The following is a 23049-nucleotide window of genomic DNA, read 5'->3' on the forward strand; positions in this document are numbered from 1 at the left end:
CTTTGTTCACTTTGTCATCAGGGTGTTGTGTCCAGAATTTTAAAGTGAAAAATAAAATTTAATCCATTTTAAAATAAGGCTGTAACATGACAAAATGTGGAGCAAGAGATACGTTGTGAATACTTTCAGGATGCACTGTATCTGCTTATGAATAAGGAAGCAGTTCAAATTAGCTTTCTTTATGTAAATTTCATTTTCAAAAGGTTATGGTCTAGTAACTACATTTTCAAGAGCTTTCTGTTGTTGTCTTCATCAGAAGACATGCTTTGAACATCACTCCTTTGTTAAACTAAAATACCTTATTATCAGACATATTTTGATTGTATGATAAACAAGCTATTTGCATATCTTCAAATCATGTGGATTTTCACATGCAAAATGTCCGAAAGCAAAATATAGCAATACAGAGAGTTTTGTGCTGAACTTGCTGCTCACTCTGACTCACAGGGAGGGGGGGGGGACGAGCTGGACATGAAAACAAAGTGCTCTTTGTTTCGTGTCTTTTACTCATGATTATCAGCTACTGACGCAAGCACTTCTTACTCCCATGTTCTTAATCAAGTGACGTGCTGCATGTTTGTTACTTTTGAGAACCTTTCCAAGTGCATTTGCTCTGCCTGTTGAAAAGAGGAAATCACTCCAATGCAAATAAGATTTATTTTTTACAGACACAAACAGCTTTACTGAACACAAACCACACACATGTTTCTGTGGGAGGACACACAATGCTTTTGAAATAGCAACAAGCAGCCTTTTGATGACACCAGGACCTAAACTGAAGGCAGGAGTTTGTCAAGTTAGCAGATTCTCAGTTCTGTATAAAAATGACTTTTTGTTGATTTGGCAGTGGTTGAACTTGTGCAAGGAGGGAACACCGAGGGAGGGGATCAGCATGCACCACTCACTGTACTATTACTCAGAAATAACTCAATGTAAAGGACAGATGGTACCATAATTAAGTTCAGACTGCCAGAAACAATGTCACAAACTAGGAGTATAATACAAATGAGAAGCGTCACTGCACACAAATGCTCATGAGTCATTGAAACGACTGCTAAAATAACAGTAAAACTATCTGGAGACTGAGACTTTTTAAGCTAGTTACCCATTTTTACTACGGACATTATTAAAAGGCTGTTGTACCGGATGCTGAACCGATTCACTACAAATGTCATGATTTAGTAAATGTCACGATTTCAGAAACTATTAAACAATAAGTAATATTTGTCATTTATTTGGCTGTTAATTTAGGAATGGGTGTGTTAGCATTTTAAGTTTCTGTCCGCTCGGGGTGAATTCCTTTTCTACAAGGAAACAAAAATGTTACTGAAGCAGATTAAACTTTTAATAAACTCTGACAGACTCGCTATAAACAGATCAAACCCCCCCGACTAGACTAGCAGCTACAAAATCAGTTGCCAAGAAACACTCAAGTTAAAATTATATTTGAACATCTAAGTCTCAAATAACCCAATAATAATTAAGTTAGTGTGACTGGAAACGAGAGTGACCCCATTCAGTCAAAATCAATCAGCTGCTCATAAAAAGGACATGACTGCTGCAGCTCAACTTGTTACACAATCTGTAGATGCAAATTTGCTTTTACTAATACTGTGGATGTGTGGATTTTGAAATAATTTAAAGTAAGTACCAAGGACCAGTGCCACCAGTCTGACGAAAACATGAATTTGTGAAGTCACGATGACTTTAACCCACTGAATTCTAATCAGTTTGTCCTTGAGTCCACGCTAGTGTTTAACTCTTTCCTCAGGTTTCACTGCGACTGCAAGGCGTAGTTTATTTTGTTCGTCTAAAAGTAATATGAATTCTTGCTGTATCCTGCTTTGCTTAAGTTTAAGGTTCAGGTTATTTTAGGTTATAAAATCTGCTCCATTTCTCTGGCAGCCTTCCACGTCTATATAGTCAACTTTTGTTTACTCTCCACGGGACTCTTACGCAACACTCTTCAGTATATTTCCAGTCATCCACGTATCCTCTGTATGACCTGCATTACTGGTGCCTCGAACACCCGCCTTACTTTTGAGACATAGTTGAATCGTTTCTATGCCCTCTCCTTTCTTAATAGTTTAAGCCTTTTATGGATTCTCAAGACAGTTGATCTTGGTTTACTTAAATTGCACGAAAGGCCTAAAAGAGACCTGCATGGCGTTACGCTGGAGTCTTAATTCTTTGTTGGATCCAGTGTATTTTTTATGAGTTGATTAAAATTTTGAATGTGAATGTTACTCAAATCTGATACAGGAAGAATTACATTGTACAAACATGTAAATAGGACACGATATGGTCACAAAATAAAGAACAAAAGATGTTATGAAATTCTAATTACTGTGATAAAATAAAGAAAGAGGGACTCAAAAAACTAAAAGAAGCAAACACCTTGGGTGCACAGACTGTAAATTCTCTCCCTGATATTGGCTACTAGCAGCTCTCATTATCTTCCTATAGCGTAGCTTTTCTCTTTTTACATGATGTGATATGTTTATATGTAAATCTGTGCAACGTCCTGATGTAAAAACAGGGAATGTGGTGAGAATTTTGTTTGCGTTGTGCAGCATGGTCACTTCTCCGCCTGCACAGCTCCCATACAAAGACTTCCCTCCTCTCTGATGGTCTCCAGCTCATCTGTGTGAATGGCCTGTGTGATTAAATTTAGCTCCTCACACATGGTCTCGTACCGGTACGCCACACGGATGTCAGGAACGTTGGTTCGCCTGATGTCATTGCCTTCCTGTCCCTCTTTAATGTAGTTTGGGCCCAGCCAGTAACGCTTTGCCTGATTTAAAAAAAAATAAATTAAAAAATGTCATATTAAACACTCTGCAAACACCAGAATTTGTGATATACAACAAAAAATTTATACCTTATGAGAAAATCCACTCATCAGTACACTGTTTCTGGCAAGCTCACACATGTCACAGGAGCTCAGTTTCCACACTTGAGCAGCAATGCTGTACTCTTCCATCAATGGCTCCTAAAAAAAAAATACACGCAGACAATTATATAAAAGCATTTTGTAGTGAAAATGCAAAGTTAAATTTGAAAATTTCATTTAGTTGAAAGATTTTGTCTGAAGAGCTTAAAATTTATTTGAAATAGCCAAAGCTGAATTTGCTGAACCAGCTCAATTACATTAGAAGACCAAAATATAAACGAGGTTAAACGTAGAAGTAGAAAAGGAGTGAACACTGAGGGAGGGTAGAATTACCAAAAACTGAATATTGCAATAAATAAACCCCAAAAAGTACCTAAAATAAACATCACTTGTTGAAATTGCCTTATTTTAAAAAGTAGTTAAAAAAGCTAAATCTGGAGCTGAAGTGCATCAGAATGAAGAACACACACACACTGTCAATAGAAAATTGTACTTAGTAGTCAGTATAATCTTTTAATTATATAAGTTTGCATATAGTGACAGGATGTGCGATCCTTAATAGTCTGCAAAGGCTTTGTGTGCATTCCAGAGTGCTCTGGCATTCACACCCACACTCTGGGAGTATGGGAGAGGTCGTACCTTGTCTTATTGTTTTATGGTAGGATAAACGTAGCTATGTCAAGTTTTAGTGCTTAGATGAACTGTTGGACTTCCAGACCAGCAGATTTAGGGAAGTTGGTTATGGGGTCACACTCTGACTCCACACCTACACACACACACACATATAAACATCCACATTCCAATGTAAGGAACAAACACCCACTGATGTATAAATAAAGAGTCTCAGAGCTGCGAGTCTCTGAGCCCTCACTCTCGTGCGAGCGCTCTGGTGACTGCCCTTGCTAGCAAGAAAACCTGTGTGTTTCTCCTCTCTGATTCTCTGCTGAAGAAGTGTTTTAGAATACATCTCTTGACACACACACACACACACACTGGAGCAATATAGCGATATAGCGGGTGTGTTTTTTATGCCAAACTGAAATAACAAGTCTGAATTTGTTGAATATGAATCTACCAATCACGAGTAGCTTGTTTCTGATTGGTTCCTGTGTCTGCAAAGCACAGAGCTTTTCCAACAGTGGCTCCCAGGCTCGGTGATTCTCTCCCTCCGAGCTGGAGATCTGTGGACTCAGTGGTCTCTTTCTTTTTAGACTTGTGCTTGCTCTTTTTTAAAAATTATTTTGTTGTGAGGTTTATCTCAAAATGTGCTATAGAGATACATTTTGACTTAGTTACTTTACTTACTTGGGATTTTACAGTGGATTTATGACTTAGTGAAGGTGGAGGTTTAAAGCATGTTATTAAATGTTTGACTTACCTTGGTAAAGTGAAATTGCAGAGGGTCATCTGTAGACAGAGAGACCATGAGGCCTCTGGACAGGTACTCAGGTAGTGGGTTACGATGGTAGCTGAGAAACAGGCTGTTATTGCTGAGAGGAGACATGGCGATGCCTACCTGGGCTAGGTAGTATAGATACTGCAGCACAGGAGCCTGGAAAGGAAACATGGCACAATGACGAGCAAAGCATCAGAAATACATCAGGTCTAAATTTCCAAGATCTTATAAGGAAGAAACATAATACATAATAAATAAAATCTAATAATAATAGTCTATAATCTGAGGCCCTCATTAACTCTTGGAAAAATAAGCTCCCCTGTATGTGAGGTAAACAGCTGCTCAACAGCTGTTGAAGGTCACACCTTCCTGAGCAGCAGCCCATGGGAGATATTCTCGGTCAGCATGAAACCAGAAACCAGGTGATGGATCGGGCCTGCCTCACCACAGTGAGGACGCAGGACGAGTGTGTGGAACTCCCGCTGCCTAAAACAATAAAGCCACACAACAGTGAGCGCTGAGTTCAGCTGTGTTAGGGCTCAGCGCAAACACTCTTTGCTGTTTCCCAGTGACTCATATACAAAGAAGATGACAGATAAAAGCAAAGTGCAAATCTCCAGTATTATTTGGTCTGTAACCTTAAGCACTGTCGAAACAGAATTTGCATTTGTTATCAAAGTTTTTTTTTAGCTTAATTCACACGAGATAAATCCAGGCTTTTCGCCTTTTTATCCAATAATGTTATTAATCTTTATTATTGATGTGCTGCATGTACTAGGGATGCACCGATACCGATACTGGTATCAGGTATCGGGCCGATACTGTAAAATGTATGTGTACTCATACTCGTAAAAGTTAACCAATACCAACTTATTTCATTAATCAGAGGGTGGATTGTCATTTCTGTTGTAGTTTTTTAGATTGGCCACTAGGGGGACATCCCGCGCTAAACAGGCACAGGGTTAGGCGAGTGAGACTGGCGGCTCCAGATAAAAAAGAGAAACTGGAGGCTGCTGTAGCTAGGCTAAACAAAATGTCAGCAGTGTGGACCGGAACAGCCAACTTTAACTCAGGTTTTGGAAAAGCGATGAAAAATGTCAAGAGAAAATCCACGGGCAGTTAAAATAACAGAGGCTCTGACTCATTTTATCGCTCTGGATGACCAGCCACTGCCGGTCGTGGAAAACATAGGATTGCACCGTCTTCTCAGCATACTATACTATACTATGAAATTCCCAACCGCCTATACATCAGGGAGATAATGGTGCCAAAACTGTCTGAAGAGGTAAAGACAAGCAGTGTGTGTGTGATGTCAGTCCTCGGTTTAACGGCACAGTGATGAAGAGGAGTTTGTTCGTCAATGCCAAATACTTTTGTTATTTTGTTGGATTGTTTACAATATGGACACTCTGCAATAATTTAAAAGTTTATTTTATTCTCAAACCTAATTTGTATTTATTTTATTCCAAACAGAAGTGTTTATTTATTATTCTGAAAGCTCGAGACAGTGCCAATAGTTCAGTGATATTTTGTTAAATTACAATGTGGAGACTCTGCAATAATTTAACAGAAGTGCTTATTTTTCACTTGAAATTTTTTTGTGGTCATTTTTATTAAGATTTTATTTTTTATCGACAGGTAATATAATAAAACCTGTCTTCCAATTAATTGTGTGTGTGTGTGTGGTAGAAGTATCGGTTTTTGTACTCTGTATCGGCAAGTACTCAGATCCAAGTATCGGCATCGTATGGGTTTGAAAAAATTGGTATCGTTGCATCCCTAGCATGTACTTTACAAAAACTGTCTTTTTGTGGTGAAAACAAAGGTTGACAAACTGTACAGAAGATTTTGCAAGCGGGCATTTTTTGCAAGTAATTTTTTAACACTTCCTTTTACAAATGCATTAAAAATCTTCACCTATTCCTATCAGAGACCAAGATACTAATAACTATAACAAAAAAAAAAGACACATTAAGGACTGATTTATTTGTCTAACTGATGTTAAAAATACAAAAAATATACAATCATGGATCAAAAATCTCAGGCAGTCAGATCAAGTAAAGTCTGATTTATGTACCTGCGCAGGTGATTCAGCACAGTCATGTTTGCATACATGTAGTAGAGGTAGTAGGAATAGGGCGGGTTGTCCTCTTCTGTCCAGTTGACTGGGAGCGGACTGTCCAGGTTGAAGATATGTTGCTCTGGTTTTGATTCATCATCCACGCTGTCGAACCCCACAACCTGTTTGAGGGATGAAGAGCAGATCAATAAAACGACTACCCAAAAAGTGTCTGCAGTAAAAGCAAATGACCAAAAAAAGCTTAGATGTCGTACGTGCTGAAGGAAGAGGTGCAGCTCTGGGTGGCTGCTGGGATCGACCGTAACCTCAAACAGAGGCGTGAAGATATTCTCCAGCATTTCTTGGAAGTTGCACAGCTGCTTCTTCGTGTGGTAGACGTCACTTTGAAGAAACAAGAAAAACAATTCAAGAAGCCCACAGGGGAGATAACTAAAGAATGGGTTGAGGAAATAATAGATATCAAATCTTTATTTTACTCATGTATTCAATAGATATTTACAGAAGGATCATTCATAATATTGACTTGGATTTGTGTCAGAGTTGCTAGATACATGGAAATGCTTAGTTTTCAGTATAAGTTATATAAATGACGCAAAAACAAACAACAAAAACTAAACTGTGTCTCTTTTCAGGCATTTTCCAGTTATAAAAAAAAAGAAGCCAAAACCGTTTAATATAGGGACTATTTTCTTTTTACTGTCTACTTCTGCAGTAGTTCTGCTGTAAAATACAAAACATTTTCTTAATGGAGAAGATGCATAACAACTTAGTTACGTTGCTACTCTTCTTTTATCACTCAATTTTTGTCACAACACCACATTTATATTTACAAATGTCACGTAACTTCGAGTAGCTTAGCGATAAGGGAGTGCAAGTATCATCAGTTTTTATTAGCTTACTTAAAATCTGCTCTAAAGAGAGAGGGGGCTGCTTTTTTATTGTTGTTTATTTAATTCAGTTTGCTACTCTTTTTAAGCTCACAAGAGTCGTGGCACTTGGACAAGCCAGCGCACGTTGTCGGAGTAGACCTGATGTTTGACTGCCCATCTGGCCAGTTTGTCCCACTCGTTTCTGGAGCGGCCGTAGATTGACAGCCTGAGCTCCACGTTCTGGTACTTGCTCTCCTCCAAGTCGGCCATCACCTCCTGAGAAGAAGAGACACACCAAGTCAGCCAGAGGGCGCCAAAGCCCAGAGAGTCCGCCTCCGGGTACCAGAAACGACTGGTCTGCGTTAGAAACAAGTGTTTGTGCATACAGCGAGCACCTTAATAATGTGACCAAAGTATTTCCCCTCAATGTAGTTGTCCGTTTTGATGAAGATCTCTCTCAGGATGGACTCGCCAATGGGATTATATTTGGCATTGAATTTGTCAAATCGGTGGAAAGTGTTACGATCCTGCAATAAAAAGGTGAAATACGGAGTCACAATCTCTGACCAGGCAACACCTCCCACCAAGTCTCCTTTATGGGCACTACTCACTGCATGCATGTCCAGTGTGTCTACACTCAGGTCAAAGGCTGTAAGGTTCATGCTCTCAAACACCTCCATCAGTGTCTGACCCCTGCCTCTTTCCACGTGTACAATCTCTTTGGGATACTTCTTCATGGCTCTTTTGATAAAACGTAGAAGGTGCTTCTGGTTCATGCAAGAGGAAGCATGAATGTGCGTGTCAACCTGCGGAACAAGTCAGACAAACAGGGAACATAAACGCTCTAAGATACTGCAGTCTGCTTCTGGATTTAACAACACTAACCATGACTGGGTGAAACAGAAAAGCTCTCAAGTTCACCTTACGGATATTATAAAAGTCTCGATGTGGGACTTTCTTCTGCGCTGCCAGCTCTTTCATCTCATTGAGCAGGATGTGCATTTGGAATTTGGAGCTGAGGTATTGCAGACGTCTATAGCAGAAGGACTTTCTGCGGCAAAGCCAAAAGAAAGACAAATGAAGGTGACAGTCTGAAAATAAACTTCTGTTGATCCTGTTTGAGAATCTATTTTTTAACTATAAGGTTAAAATTAATAATTTATTAAAATTGTGGGGAAACCTACACTGGCCCGTTTATAATGAGAGCCATCATGACGTTCATATCAGCGATGTACTCCTGCAGGTCTGGATACGGCAGATCCAGCTCTGTGGTCCTGTAGGCAACATAACAACTAAAACACTCTTTCCTGCAAGCAAAATGTGTGAACTCAAGTGTAAAAACAGACATGAATCTAGTCACGGTGAGGACGAAGCATGTGTGCAGAAAGTAAAAGATTCCCGACGGATATCTCACTTATCCATAGTGTTCCTCGTCGTGTACAAGTGCATAACACCGTCCACCATCTTACAGCCGTAACCCATATCAGGGGGCATGCTGGTGGGGTCCACGTTCTCGTAGGGGTGTGTTTCAGAAACAGGTGGGTGCACTGTAGCATCTAAGAGGAGACAGAATGATCCAGTGTGTCACGACTTTGATCAAGGTGGGCAAGGAAGTGCAGCTATGGTCTGACTTTAACTGCCTACATGCTGTGACAGGCTGCAACAGATGGATCGTGAGCTCTGTGGGTGTCCCTGGTTATGTTTTAATATGAGAGAATTGCACAGATTACCAAATATTTCTGAGCAAGAATAGCCTAAATAGAGCACTCAGGTGCAAAAAACTGTTGGTAATTATTACTGTCTTCAAGACTGAGCTGAAATTATCCTGCAGTTAAATCTCCTGGGTCAAATTTGTTATGAAATAAATAACAGCTTTGATTTGTATTGAAATATTAAAAAAACACATACATTTCTTTTTTTAGTCTAATAACCCAGATAACCTAAATTTACAAAGACAGACATTTACATTAAATAACACATTGACATACAAAGACTATAACATGTTCCTTATTTACTTGATAAAATCTAGTTTAATCATGGGTTTAAAAAAGATCTGTTCATCCCTCCCTCCCTCCCTCCTTCCTTCCTTCCTTCCTTCCTTCCTTCCTTCCTTCCTTCCTTCCTTCCTTCCTTCCTTCCTTCCTTCCTTCCTTCCTTCTCCTTATCAGAAGTTAGGTCACAATTTGCTTCCAGGGCAGAGATATATATGATCTTCAGGTAAGGTTCTAGGTCTTAAAACTAGGGGGGCACCCTAACAAGATATCCAAATGACCCCAACTGGCTCATTTTAACATGTGAAACTTGTGAAACAGTAATTCAACATCAAACTCCCTTTGGATGTCCAAGTACATCTCCCTATCTCTATATATCTATATGACCTTACTCTTCCAGTAATTACCCAGGATGCACGACCATATGTTTTTTTTTCTTTTTTTTGGGGGGGGGGGGGGGGGGGAGAGAGTTGTCTGGTAAATCTTTTCCTTTTCAGGCCAGTCCCTTCCTCAACTCTGAGCTCTGCACTATTTTCCACTAAAGAACCGTGCCCTGCATTTTGGAGGCTCCGACTCTCATCCTGTCCCTTTCACACTTGGCTGAAAACCACTCCAGTGCACGCTGAAGGTCATGCTCCAACGAAGCCAACAAAACCACATCAACTGCAAAAAGCAGGATGCTTTTCTCAGGTTTCCAAAGCAGACACCCTCCTTACCCCAGCTAAAGAATCTGAGACAAGGAGAAAACCAGGCAGAGTCCATCACGGACTGAAAACGTGCCTGACTTTGTGCCAAGGACACAGACAACACTCTCACCCCGGTTGTAAAAGGACCTGATGGCCCGTAACAACAGACTCAGAACCTGTGGGGTATACTAAATAAATATTGTTTTGACTAATTTAATATAGCATAAAATGATGCAAGAGAAATGGTGCAGATGAGGACGTTCATACTTGCAGTGACTGTGGTTTCTGGGATCTCTTCCTCATAGATATCTAAGTCTAGGGGTCTCTCACTCAGCTCCTGCAGGTAACGAGCAGTGGTTCTGCAGAAGCTCTGCAGCGACAGGCCCATGTACTTTTGCCTGATGAACAGAGCCTTCACTACACATTTGGCAGCATCCAGCAGATCTGTAAATGGAACCTAGGACAGAAAAACAGACGTCTTCATGAAAGATTTGACTGTAAGAGAAAAAAAACACACAGTCTTCCTGCAGTGACCACTCTGACTTACCCCACATTTCTCTTCTCCAGAAATAGTGACTCGCTGGTACTCCCCCTCAGGGGCCGGTTCTCTCTCCTGCAGGTCAGGAATTTGGCTCTGCTCCTTCATGTATCTTAAGATAGACAAATAAACATATGAGATCACCATTCTGGCAGTTTAAGATGAGCATTGAGGGGTTCATGTGACTACGGTTGACTCACTCAAGATCTGTGGCACTGTCAGTCTTCATGAACTCTTGCTTGGCTCGTAGGAGTATGTCAGGTTCAAACCTGAGATCACAAACACAAAGCCGGAGTTGAGTTCATAGCCTGACTGCAAAGTCAAGTACCTCTTTTGCCCCTCGCGCTTACTTGACATCCTGGCTGATCTGTCGCTCAAGGCGATGACGTTTCTCCTCCAGCTGTTCAATGGGGCTGTCCTCTGGAAATTCATAGGGGGCGCTCCGCATCTCGCTCTCTGCCAGGCTGCGTGAGAACAGCTCCTTCAGACAGAGACAAAGAAAAATGAAAGCCACGGCGTAACTTTGAACATCACTGGTTAATTATTTGCACAGTGGCTGAACACTGACTTCGGCAATCTCCTTGTATTTTCCATCCATGGAAGTACGCAGGTCAATGGATTGTTTCAAGGCCACAGGGATCCCAGGCAAGGAATGCTGGGAAGTGAGGAGGTGGCGGGTACCACGGAGATCAACTGCAGATAAATAGGGAAAGAAAGTAGGCGCTGAGCAGTTTCTCTTCTGTGATAACATATTCTCAGGAGCCTTACTTCAGTAAATAATGGCCTAATTACAGTATGAAGAGGAGAACCAACCCACTGAGTGGAGCACATGGGGGCTAATGTTTGCTGTTTATCTTTATATCTTTGAATGTGCTGCATTTTTAATAACCTGTAGGAAATAATTTGTCATTGGTGTGCATGATAATAGCAACTTGCTTCCATTTAGGGTAATATTTTATAATACAGTCCATGACTAATGGCGTAATTAAATTTAATTGTATTTAATTTGAAATTGCGTGTGATTATATTTACTTACCAATAATTAATATCCTGGTAACTTATTGGAAAAAACAACAAATATTTCCCCGTCTTACATCATAAGTACACTGTACTCTTGGGCTGTATTATGGAGCAGCTTAACCTTACCCAACTTCTGGATATGTTGCAGGAAAGGAGGCACATATTATAATGTAAGTAATTTTAAGTACATCATAAGTAAAAAAGAACAAATGAACAATAGAAACTTCATCATGCATCATAAATGTAGGATTGGAAATATTGTTTTCCTTCGAAATTACTAAGAAACATAAAATTTTAAAATGAGTTATGTTGTACTTAAATTTACCTGAAAGTTAGGCAAGGTTATGCTACTCCATAATACAGCCTGCACCACAAAAAGATGGCGCAATAATTTTTGGTTTTCCACTAAATTACCGGGAAATTACGAAGTACTAAAAATGACATGCGCACTACTTAAAATTATGTACAGTATAATTATTTCTTTGTTTACAGTAAAACTGTAAAACGTCTTTGTTATTATGCAAATATAATTACATTTTGACTTCAAATGAAACACACTGAATGTCCATTTAATTACAGGGGAATTTTAGCCTTAGTTGCAGGCTGTTCTAAAGTGTTGCTCACTTTGATTTAAAGATTTACTGTCAGAATCTAAGACGTTTACTTTTTTCTAGGCTCCTCAGAATTATCAAATTATAATGGTTTCGGTGGATTTCGTGGTTCGTTAAAAAGCTTTTGAGCATGAGGTAATGCATTGTTACAAATTGAAAAATGCACATCTCAGTCAGGGAAGCTCCACTGCTAAAAGCTTTTTATTCACTCAGCAAAAGTATCGATTCAGTGTAATTTCTTAATATTGCATGTTAGGACCGATAAGATTGCTTGTAAAACTTTTTCAAAGTCACTAAAACAATCTGCAGAAGCTTGTTGCTCCTCTTCACACAGCAGTGGAGGTCTGAGGTCAGTGGCTGTTTGTGCCTTCAGACACAATGAGCCATTCAGGTGGAGAGCCCATCAGCACATACACCGACTGATGCAAGCCATTGTTGCCATTGCAAGGCTTGAGTTTTATACAAACCCTGTTGTCATGGGAAGCTGAAGAGGGGAAAATAAAGGAGGCTGGAGAGATCGCACTTTCCCCTCTCGGCGTATATTTAGACAGATATTAATCTTCCCCTTGAAACGATGCACCTGGCACTGAAATATTCATCATCCTGCTAAATATTTCATCCTGTGCATGCTAGGCTGTCACGGAGACTGTTGTCCGTCAGCATTTATAGACCATACACACAAGAAGGTGAAAGAGGGCGCACTGTTTGATACTTAAAGTCTGCACTCAAGTTTGACTTATTTAACGCAGCATGTCTGAGCATGCCTGCTCCTTGGAGAAAGCAAAGGAGACCAGAGAGGGCAATTAACTGGGCCGATTAGCACTTCACAAAAAGCTTCATTAAAATTTATTTAATAAAAAAAACACTCAGTGAAGCAGGCGAAATGGCTGCTATAAAGAGAGACGGTGGTAAAATAATTGGCTGGACCAGAACTCACCACCAGTTTATCACCTTCTGCTTAACACCGTCCAATCAGCACTTCCCACTCCCACTCACAAGGGAGTAAAGTCAAAACAAGCACAGTATTTCTGGCTAAAAGGTTTTTCAGATCATTATGAGAAACGCAAACTTTTTTCTTAATTATTTGAGTATGATAATGTTTTGCCCTGTAATAGTTGAATGAGGAGCGAATTTTAATTTAAGTTTAACTCAATTTCCCTTTATAAAAAATATCATTTTTTACTGAACTGTGTTGAAAAATGATCTTTGATATTTGATATATATTTATTAAAAAGCAGTTACATTTGTATATATATATATATATATATATATATTTATATTTCTTCATACATTCTTATATATTTCTATACTGTGTATTTGTGTATTGTGTATTTTGTTGTACAGTTATTTTATTTTCAACTTTAATTTTTATATTTTATTTTATTCCTTCTTAGTTAAATTGACCCTTTTTAATTTTCATATTTACTTCCTATCTTATTCATAGCCTTTTTTTCTTTAGGTCGCGAGCAGTTGTGTAAGCATTTCACTGCATATCATACTGTGTATGACTGTGTGACAAATAAAATTTGAATTTGAATTTGAATTTTGATTTAGGAGATGCACAGAATCATCTTGTATAGCTTCCTCTCTGAAATACACATCAGTGCTGGGAAAGTCTAAACATAAATGGTTGTAAAATCTTCTTTTCTTTGTCATTTTGAAGATTTTTTTTCTGCTTACACACTCACCAGGTTCAGTCCAGTTTAAGTTTTCATCATAGTGCTAAAATTAGCCTCAAGTGAAAGTTGCAAAGCTGTTTTTTTGCATATTTATTTACAATTTGTTTGGTTAGAATCACTATGCATAACTATAAAGTCACCAGACACTTTATTAGGAACACCAATTTAACTGCTCGTTAATGCAAATATCTAATCGGCCAACTCAAAACGTTTAGGCATGCAAGCAGAAAAAAGTGATGACCATAATGTTTCTTTTCATTAATTGAGTGGAATGACTATGAAGGTAGCACAGTTGATGGTGCCAGACTGCCTGAGTATTACAGAAACTGCTGATCTATTGAAATTTTCCCACACAACCATCTCAAGTGTTTAAAGAGAAATATTCAAAAAAGATAAAACATCCAGTGAGCTGCAGTTCTCTGAGTGAGATGCCTTGTTGATGGCAGAAATCAGAGGTGAATGGCAGAAAGCTTCAAGCTCATCTCTGAAGAGTATTTCCAGCACCTTCCAGAATTGGGTCGGGGGGACCTGGAGCATATCCCAATATAATATATATTTATATATATAATAAATCATTTATATAAATAAGAAATTATACTGATGCTCATATAAGTCAGCTTCCTCTTTCCAAAAGCAGGGCTGAGTCAGTAAAAAAATGCTGCGATGCTCCAATCTCAGCTGAAAACTGAAGTCACGCATAGACGCTTCTCTGCTATTAAGAAAGGGCAAGCCTGTCAAACGTAGCGGTTGCCTAAGATATGTCTCCGCTGTTATTCTGGGAGACATCAAGATCATCGTGATTACAGCGGACACTTGTGCGGAGGGCAGGAGGTGACCAGTGGCAAAGACATGCATGCTGGGCCACAATAGAGCAGAGCCTAGCCAAGCCTACCAGACCCCAAGCTAATCCCCTAATGGCTGCTATATTTGGATCAGTAGCATCAATGGTTGCATAACAACTCATCCCCCAACAGAAGAGCAAACCACTCAAAAAATTAAAGTCAGCCATAATTCATTTGCCTTTAAACTATATATAATCTGGCAGGCTGAAGCTTTTAATGCACTATGAGGCAGGTGCACGAGGGTTCGATTAAAACACGATTTAAAGTGTTTCCAGCAAAAAACACTTGGAACATGAGACAACGCAGCTCACATGCGCTCTCACAGCTCGTCACTACATATTGCCTCAAAACAAGGTCAGATAGTATCAGCTTGCAGAGAGACTTCCACCACATGAATATTTCAGTAGCAATACAGAGCATGGAGAGGTCCCAGCTCAAGTCTTACAGCATGGTGTAAAAAGTCACCACAGATGCAACGATAACTGGGAAGTCAACCTACTCCTGGAGCTGCTTTTTTCTCAACCTTGCACAGGAATAAAACTTTCCAAAGAGCGTTAATATTCCCTGACCGATCAGAGTTAAGATTACAGGATGGTTATATTTGTATATTGACTGTGTTTTACCTCTACACCCTCCCCTCTTTGTGTCTACAACCACACAGGCCACGGTTCACCAAATGCTTTCTACCTTCTTCCACTGACTGTGCAGCTTTCAGCTCACAAAAAATGTCAGTGACTCACAGCCTCTGTAGCAAATCTCTCTCAGTGGAAGCTGTATGTTCTCACAGCGCACATGTGTCAGCATTGCTGAGATGGCAGGATTACTGGTGATGGACAAGTATGATTAATAAGTCAGGGGAGTAAATTTGGATAGTCTCAGAACCACTGTTTCAGTTGTTTTTCATCGATGGGTGCAGATTACCACTTCAGCGTAACTAAATTACCAAATTTGGCGACTCACCACTTATATGGGCAGTCTCCTGGTCATATTAAAAAAAAAAAAGGATGCTATCCAGCTATGCATCAATCAGCCGCCATCTCTCATTACTGAAAGTTCTTCTATGCCAAGTGATGGTTTAGTCTCTGCAGCTGCACAAACTGCATGTTCACAAATCTCCTCTCTGTATTTATTTTACTGTTGTCAGACTTCTCAGTTGAACCATAAAGAAAAGCAATACCAAAACTATAAAAAGCTCAATGCCCACTACTCTTGAAAAAAAAGATTTCTGCAGGGTCTTGCGGTTGGAGGCGTAGCTCAATTTATCGATCCTGGCTGCTTCTCTTTGCAGGGTTGCGCCTTTAGAGCACTCTCAAAAGACGCGAGAAAAGCAGTTTTTGGGACAATCAATCGACACACATTCTCCTCAGCGCACTAAAGACAGCACTGCTCAGGGCTGTTACACAAAGCCATCAAGGGACAGGCGGAGGAGAGTGGCAGTGATTGGGAAAAAGAGAAAGGAAAGGGTTATTTGGGCTTTTTTTTTTGTTGCAAGGGATGAGGGTAGTGGAGCGTACCTGCCTCCTCAGAACCTGTCTTAACCAGCAGCTAGCAGGGCCGAGGGAGGAAAGAGAGACAGAGAGAGGGAGAGAGAAGCTGTCCTGGCAGAGATGGAGCATGCCAAACAGCAAATGGCCCAGGATGGCGTCTGCTGTCCTTTTAAGATGGGTTAAATGTGATGGCAAGGACAGAGGGATGGCAAGAAACAAGAAAGAAACACTTCAAACAGTCAAATGTCAAAACTGGCAAAATAAATAAAACCCCCCACACGCATACGTATGCTTTCACATCAATGCACTCACAGACTCACACAGTCATACCCTCTGCTCGCTTAATCTGTCCCTGTCATACATACAAAGAGCTGGTCCAGCAGATCCATGAACTCCCCTTCACATCCCAGTATGTGACCCCCCACCCTCTGCTCTGTCTGCCTCCTGGTTCAGGCCAGCTGTCGTTGCACTAGCTGCCTCTGGAGCTGATCCTCCTCATTTGAATGCCTCTGACATCTATCTGGAACGTACCACGGGAGGGTAAAGAGGCAGGGGGAGATGGCGCACATTACCAGAGGATGTGCCCTACTACTGCTATGAATTACTGCAACAAGAACCCCCCCCGCTCCTGTCTACCTTATAGTCCATGCTGTATTTTGCTGAGGGGACCATGTGTTCAGGATGTTTGTATCCTCAGTGTGTGTGAGTAAAGCGGTGCTGTCTCAGCAACAAGGTTTGAGACGTCATTGTCTCTCTCTTTTTTTTTTTTGCCGCTGAATAGTAGCAGTGTGAGAGAGATGCCTGTCCGATAGATGCAACCTGCCTCCTTCTCTTCTCACATGAATGAAATTAAAGGGCCAGCAATGTTGTCCCCATTACGGTTGCTGCAGCAACATAATATGCTGCAGGTCTGCGACTGTATTCCCAATCACAGAACTATGCATATGCTATTTGGAATTATTCTTCAGTAACACAATGACCCGCATTTCTACAGCCTGATTTCAAAATATTAAACATTTGCAAAACCCTCCATTGAATAAGCTCTTTACTTTTTTTGATATACTTTTGTAATAAATGTAAATTTGCACTGGATAACAGAAGCAACAATGTGGATCTCACTGTAAAAATGTGGTGAAAATGCAGTGAAGGTGGTGAATGTCCCAGTTTATTTATACATATATATATATATATATATATATATATATATATATATATATATATATATAATTTTAAAAAATGCACAATTTTTTTTTTAAAAACGCTTTAAAAAAAAGATTAAAATTTTTAAAAACAGAAAAAGTTTAAAAATAACAAACAACTCTTACTAAGGATGAAGACGATGCTTTGTAACTCTGGGAATTCGGATCAGTGTTTTTTGGCTATGGCGTTGGTTATTTTGAACTATTCCTCTTTTTGTCTGCTAAATAACCAGCAATGGTTCTCAGGAAATCAAGCCAGTTTTCCCCCCTTGTAGTTTGAATTAAAGAAAAAACTACTACTCCTTGTAGGAAAGGAAAATACAACTTCTAGCACTGAAAACTATGTAAAGGTCTGTAAGTTTTTGTTTTTTTTGTTTTGTTTTTGTGTCTGAAACACAATTAAGGCTCATAAAAAAACACTATATGCTTGAAACTTGAATCTGTATCATGTTAAAAAGTGAGCACTTGCGTCAAACATCTTATCTTCTCTTGCTCAATATTATTCAGCTCAGTTTGTCTAAACTCAGAGCTGAGTAAAAGAAATTCCTACCTTTTCAGTCCCTATCTTAGACTCTTTTTCTATGCTGTCTTTTTATTACAAATAATACAGGAGCCATTATTCTCGCTTAGAACAGATTCAACATCTAAAAACGAACAAATGAAACAATAGCTCACATTTTCTGAACTTCAGAAAAGAGTTCAGAAAATGTGACTGAAATGAAGTAAATTGTGCGTTTCTTTACTTTAGCAGCAGAAACATATGTGAGGAATAAACTGTAGCTGCCTGTGGAGAAAAATAAGACATTCATTGGAACAGTCCCAGGTACCATAAGGTGAGAAGCGGGGTATACCATGGACAGGTCGCCAGCCGGTCGCAGGGCCAGTCAGAATTTCTTCATAACAAATTACATGTGATGCTGCTGATGCAGGTAATTTGCATAGAGTTTGTCTGTGCAGCTGTACTGGACTACAACAAATTACTGATGAAAAGCACTCTGGCCATCATTATACCATACTGCAAAAAAAGTATCCTCTTTTCAAGCTCCAGACTCAAACATGATGCCGTCAAACAAAGTAGAGCACTGAAAAGTCCATATAACTACCAGCAGATTATCACTCTGCCTCTCAAGCTAAAGGGATGCGTTTCTTTTTTCAAGGCACTCAGATTCCAAATTGCTTTCAAGAGGTCTAATCAAATTGTTGAGGCCTCGGAGAAACAACACTTTCTTCAGACCAGGCTCCCTCTGATGGTCGAACACAGAGTCACACACTGATTAATCAAAGCCCTGAAACGTGTCATTCTACAAAAACTAGCACCGAGGATCAATATGGAAAAAAAACATCAGTACCTCTCTGATTGTTAATATGCTTTGATAATTATACATTTCATTACAGATTAATCTAGATTAAATGAGACATTGTAACAACTATCTATTCACCATTTTCAATCATAGCAATGCCTCATATGTTTATATAAAGATGTGTTGTCATTCACTCTTCAATCATGAATTAAACCGATGATTTGCGAGGGTTATTTTGACATGATTGGCATGAAAATCCCAACAGTTCAAATCCAAATATACTCAGCTGATCTGGATATTTTCAGAATCAAGAAAATATTTTTGCTTTCCATGTTGAAGCTTTTACGTTAGGACTATTTCCTTACAGAAAAGATTATTAAGCACCGTAATTACTGCTAATTACTCACTAATCACTGTTGCTCTAGTAGAAAGCTGTATTAAAAGGAAATACTTAAAATACACAAAGATTCCTCTAAATGTGTCACACAAACCACTGAAAATATTATCTATATTTTAGCAACTAGATGCTTTCTAGTCTTTCTATTGAAGAATATATCTGCAGTAGCCGGCACCGTACCTTTCAAACAAGACAACTCTCCACAGATCAATGTGCTGCAAACAGCAGATGACATCAGAGGACTCTGCAGTATACACCTTGTAGCACCACATTATTAAGTACATGCAAATATCCTTTGAAACGATGGTCCCACCCTTAGGGCACAAGTCCATGAGACCCGTATGGGGCCAGATAAGTTGGTTCATGTAAGTAAGAGATATACCAACAGCTAACCTGCAGCACAGACTGAGGATGGACATAAGGAGTGACTGACTGAAGGTTATCAGCTGAAGGTGTGTTGGGTGGAGCACCATCGTTACAGGATCTCTGTCGGGTCATTACTGTAGCAGTTTATGACACAGACTCTGACTTATGTGACATGCAATGATGACAAGGCGTGGCACATCCGAAGGAGGTGTGATCGAGATGTGGGCGAAGTACAGTGTGTCAAAGATCCATTACTGTATGAACGACCAATTAGAATTTTGTAATACTTGAAATTGTGTTTGATATTTATTTTTTTTATGCTGCTCTGCCTTTCCAAAGTGCCAGAATCCCTTTTCCAGCCCTAACTCTGACCCTTCACTGCGTTTATATGACAGCTGCTGTATTGAAGATAACGATAGCTAATCAATTATTGCAAATCTGTGAATAAACATCCACCGCTACATGTTATTTGCACTGTTTTAAGTGGTTCAACAAGTGGAACGCAGCGCACAGCACGGACTAGCCAAACTGGTGAGTGGGTGTCGGTCTAATATCGGCACTGGCTCTTTCACAGCCACAGAAGTGATTCACCTACTGCTTCTCTCTCCGCCGAGGTTCGCTCCACAAATCCTGCACATTTTTGAAGAGTTTCACTGCACAGCATATGCTACACCACAGCCTTTCTGCCTGATGGACATGGTACAGGGTATTATGTGTACAGAGGTTTTACAACCCCTGAAGAAATTTAAGCTGTGAGAGATCCATTTAGTTCTGTTTATTCCGCTCTGCTGGATTTAATAAGATAAAAGCTCTTCCAGCATGGGGAGTATCAGCTTAAACAGCCATTCAGCAGAGCAGCGAGCACACAATCTTGAATTTATGATCTCTAATAAGCAGCTGCAGCATTATTAAAAACCTTAGTAATTCTTCAAATAGAACATCTAATATAGTCACACTCTCGCTAACCTGCAACCTTTTTATTTTTACTCCATCTTATAGAGACTGCAGTGTACTGTAGTGGTGTGAACTAGAGGGCGTCCTTTTGAAAAACAAAAAAAAAATGAGTCACTTAAATGTCATATTTGCTTACTCAGAAGGTTCCCTGGATGCTTTAACAACATAAAATGTGATGTTGTCCTAACGCGCCTCTGTGGAGACTTTCTAAATCAAACCCCGGAGGCTTCAGTACTGAATCTGTGTTGGGCAGAGACAGTCTGCGCTTCCTGTTTCTGCCAGTGCTGCTTCTCTTCAATGATTTCTTCCAACAAGAAGGCAATTTTGGAGCAGCAAATGAGGATAATTACAGGGAGCATTTCGACTGGAAGGGAGGGGGGCTGACAAATCCCTCAGACCTCCTGCTGTTGCATTTATTGTCAGGGTTGATAATCAATCCCTAACTACCTCGCCAATCATCGTAACGTCATAGCACGCTGCTGTCTATCCCCAGTGGTGACATGACCTATCTGAAGGAGCTTTTTTTAAAGACGCAGTATATTTTTTAAGAACATGTTGTGGGTGCATTATGTCATACCAAACTCTCAAATGTATTCCAGTGAGGAACGACTATATTACTTCCTCCAAATGAAATAACATCGAGACTCAGGTGTCTTCTTCTATTGAAATATGGCTCAGTTCATTTCCTTGAATCAAAAACCTGCGGTGGGGTGAAATGATTTAGTATTTTTCTTTCTCTCTGAAAAAAAGATGACCAACAAAGACTGACAATAGTTCTGAATGACACTGAGGTGTTTGATTCCTTATAAACAACTCATAAGATCTAAGTATGATCTTTCATTATATCACCATTTGCATGACGTAACTGTAACTGAATGAAAACATTTTGCATTTCAAAGAAGAGTAATGAACAGAAATAGCTGCTATTTGACCTTTTGGTCATTGTATACTCTTTGTAGTTTCAGTGAAAGCCTGACCAGCGTGTGCATACATCAAAAGGGGGGCTAATCCTCTCATTCAGTGGGGGATCAAGTCCTGAGGTACCAACCTAAATATTCTCTGCAGGCTACATACCACCATGGGGCTGAGTGAAAAACACCGCTGTTGCTGTTTATCTAAGCATCCTATCCCGTTTCTTAAAGGAGAAGACTAATTATACATGCTGTACAGAGACTAAAATTTTGTTTCGAAAGCATGCAACAAAATAAAGCACTTCCAACCTGCCAAACAGCCTGTAACCCTTTAGGCTAAAACAGGCAAAACATCAGTTTTCACCTAACAACAACAAGTTATGCAACATCAAATTTGATCCATACAGCAGCAGCCGGTCATACTGTAAATCTACTTTGGATGATCCAGCTGATGCATGTTGTGCGTGTTCTAAAATGAAGCTGGAAAATAAGAGTTGAAGGGCAAAACTAGAAGCCAGAATGCTGACATTAAACTGCTGGTTATGAAGGCAAAATCCCCCGCAGAGCATCCAAAGCATCCTCTGCCGCACTGCTCTAATCAACAGGTTTGCATTTCCCAACTACTTATGAGGAAAAAGTAATTACCAAAGATTCTTCTTTCATGAGTTTTTTCTTGTTTTCTAAAATAGAATAATCTAATTTCACCTAAATATGCATAGTACAGGGCTAATCCCCCTGGCTTCAGATCATATTATTCCTCCTTCTGTTACAAGATCAGGATGCTCAAACCGTCCTCCCTCTGCAGTTCCAGTCTGCCACCACTCACCTGTGCTGGCTGTGTACTGCAGGCTTCCCCTCTTCCTGAAGGGAGACAAGGGCTTGTTTTTGGCCCCTGTGCCCCCGGCTGAGTTCCCGGAGGTCAGGTTGGAGGACATGTTCCCGGGTCTCGCTGGCTCAAATTGGGAAAAGAAGAGCTGAGTGAGTCAGAGCTGCGGCTGACGGAGCGGCGATAAGAGACACAGTGAGAGAGGACAAGAGAGGAGACCGGGGACAGACAACAGAGAGGAAGGATGGAGCACAGATGCTGGGAGTTTGAGGGAGTCGGTGCCAGTCAGCGTGTGAGTGTGTGTGTATATGTGCGTGCTGTGTGGATGTGAGCAGGGATTTCCAGACTGGTTGGTCCAGCGTGGGGCTGCGGAGCATCCCTCTGCATCGGAATAGTCTCCGCCCCCTCAGAAAGACTCCCGTGAGCTGCAGCACTGATGGAGGATGGGGTTGTGATGGAGAGGCCCACCCCCAGCACGCCATGCGCAGACACGCATTGACATGCAAACGGAGTACAACAACGCTCAGCACTATTGCGCAGTCCTGCTGTTGCCATAGCAACCACAAATCTAAATGTGGGCAAGCAAGCGAGGAGAAAAGTTGTGGTTATAGCAAAACTGAAGTAGTAAAAGTCAATTCTACTCACTCTGTTTTTGCAAACCACCTGTTATCTTCGCAGTCTCTGCAATTTAGGGCAGAGACTGGACTGTTACCAAGTAATGAATTAAACACTCATTATTATGATGAATACTGGGATGTTTCTTTTCTTTGCACAAAAAATACAAATACTTATTACACTTAGTGTAGGTACGCGGAGAGCATCTGTAACCATAACCGTAAAAACTCTGCTCGGGTTTATGTCCTTATTTGCAGACTGCAGGGAGAAAGAGACGCGCGGATTCCGCGCAGTCCTTCAATTGTTTGAGGAAGTAGGTCAAAAAGCTCCTCGGATTAGGTAAAACACTCCAAATTTAACTTGTGAGAGTTAACATTTTCTACAACAT

The 23049-nt window shown here is 40.2% G+C and overlaps 1 protein-coding gene across 5 annotated transcripts; it reads right to left on the reverse strand.

The window, feature by feature from the left end:
• Positions 1–638: 638 nt before the first annotated feature.
• Positions 639–22471, reverse strand: ampd2b (adenosine monophosphate deaminase 2b). 5 transcript variants are annotated; one of them, XM_085145603.1, is made up of 19 exons: positions 16458–17192; positions 16120–16253; positions 11022–11146; positions 10804–10934; positions 10654–10722; positions 10463–10565; positions 10183–10372; positions 8653–8794; positions 8423–8512; positions 8160–8289; positions 7850–8044; positions 7634–7765; positions 7351–7514; positions 6624–6750; positions 6367–6530; positions 4655–4775; positions 4272–4445; positions 2882–2992; positions 639–2794 (listed from the first exon to the last, which is right to left on the reverse strand). In XM_085145603.1, the coding sequence occupies exons 3-19, from the start codon at positions 11049–11051 to the stop codon at positions 2579–2581; spliced, it is 2289 nt and encodes a 762-aa protein (XP_085001729.1). In that variant the 5' UTR covers positions 11052–11146; positions 16120–16253; positions 16458–17192; the 3' UTR covers positions 639–2578. The 5 variants fall into 5 exon arrangements, with proteins under 5 accessions (XP_085001729.1, XP_085001728.1, XP_085001725.1 ...); XM_085145602.1 differs by having other exon boundaries at positions 16120–16258; XM_085145599.1 differs by lacking the exons at positions 16120–16253; positions 16458–17192 and adding an exon at positions 22047–22471.
• Positions 22472–23049: the final 578 nt, after the last annotated feature.

The sequence above is a fragment of the Neolamprologus multifasciatus genome, chromosome 20 (assembly GCF_963576455.1).
Source record: "Neolamprologus multifasciatus chromosome 20, fNeoMul1.2, whole genome shotgun sequence".
Classification (NCBI taxonomy): domain Eukaryota; kingdom Metazoa; phylum Chordata; class Actinopteri; order Cichliformes; family Cichlidae; genus Neolamprologus; species Neolamprologus multifasciatus.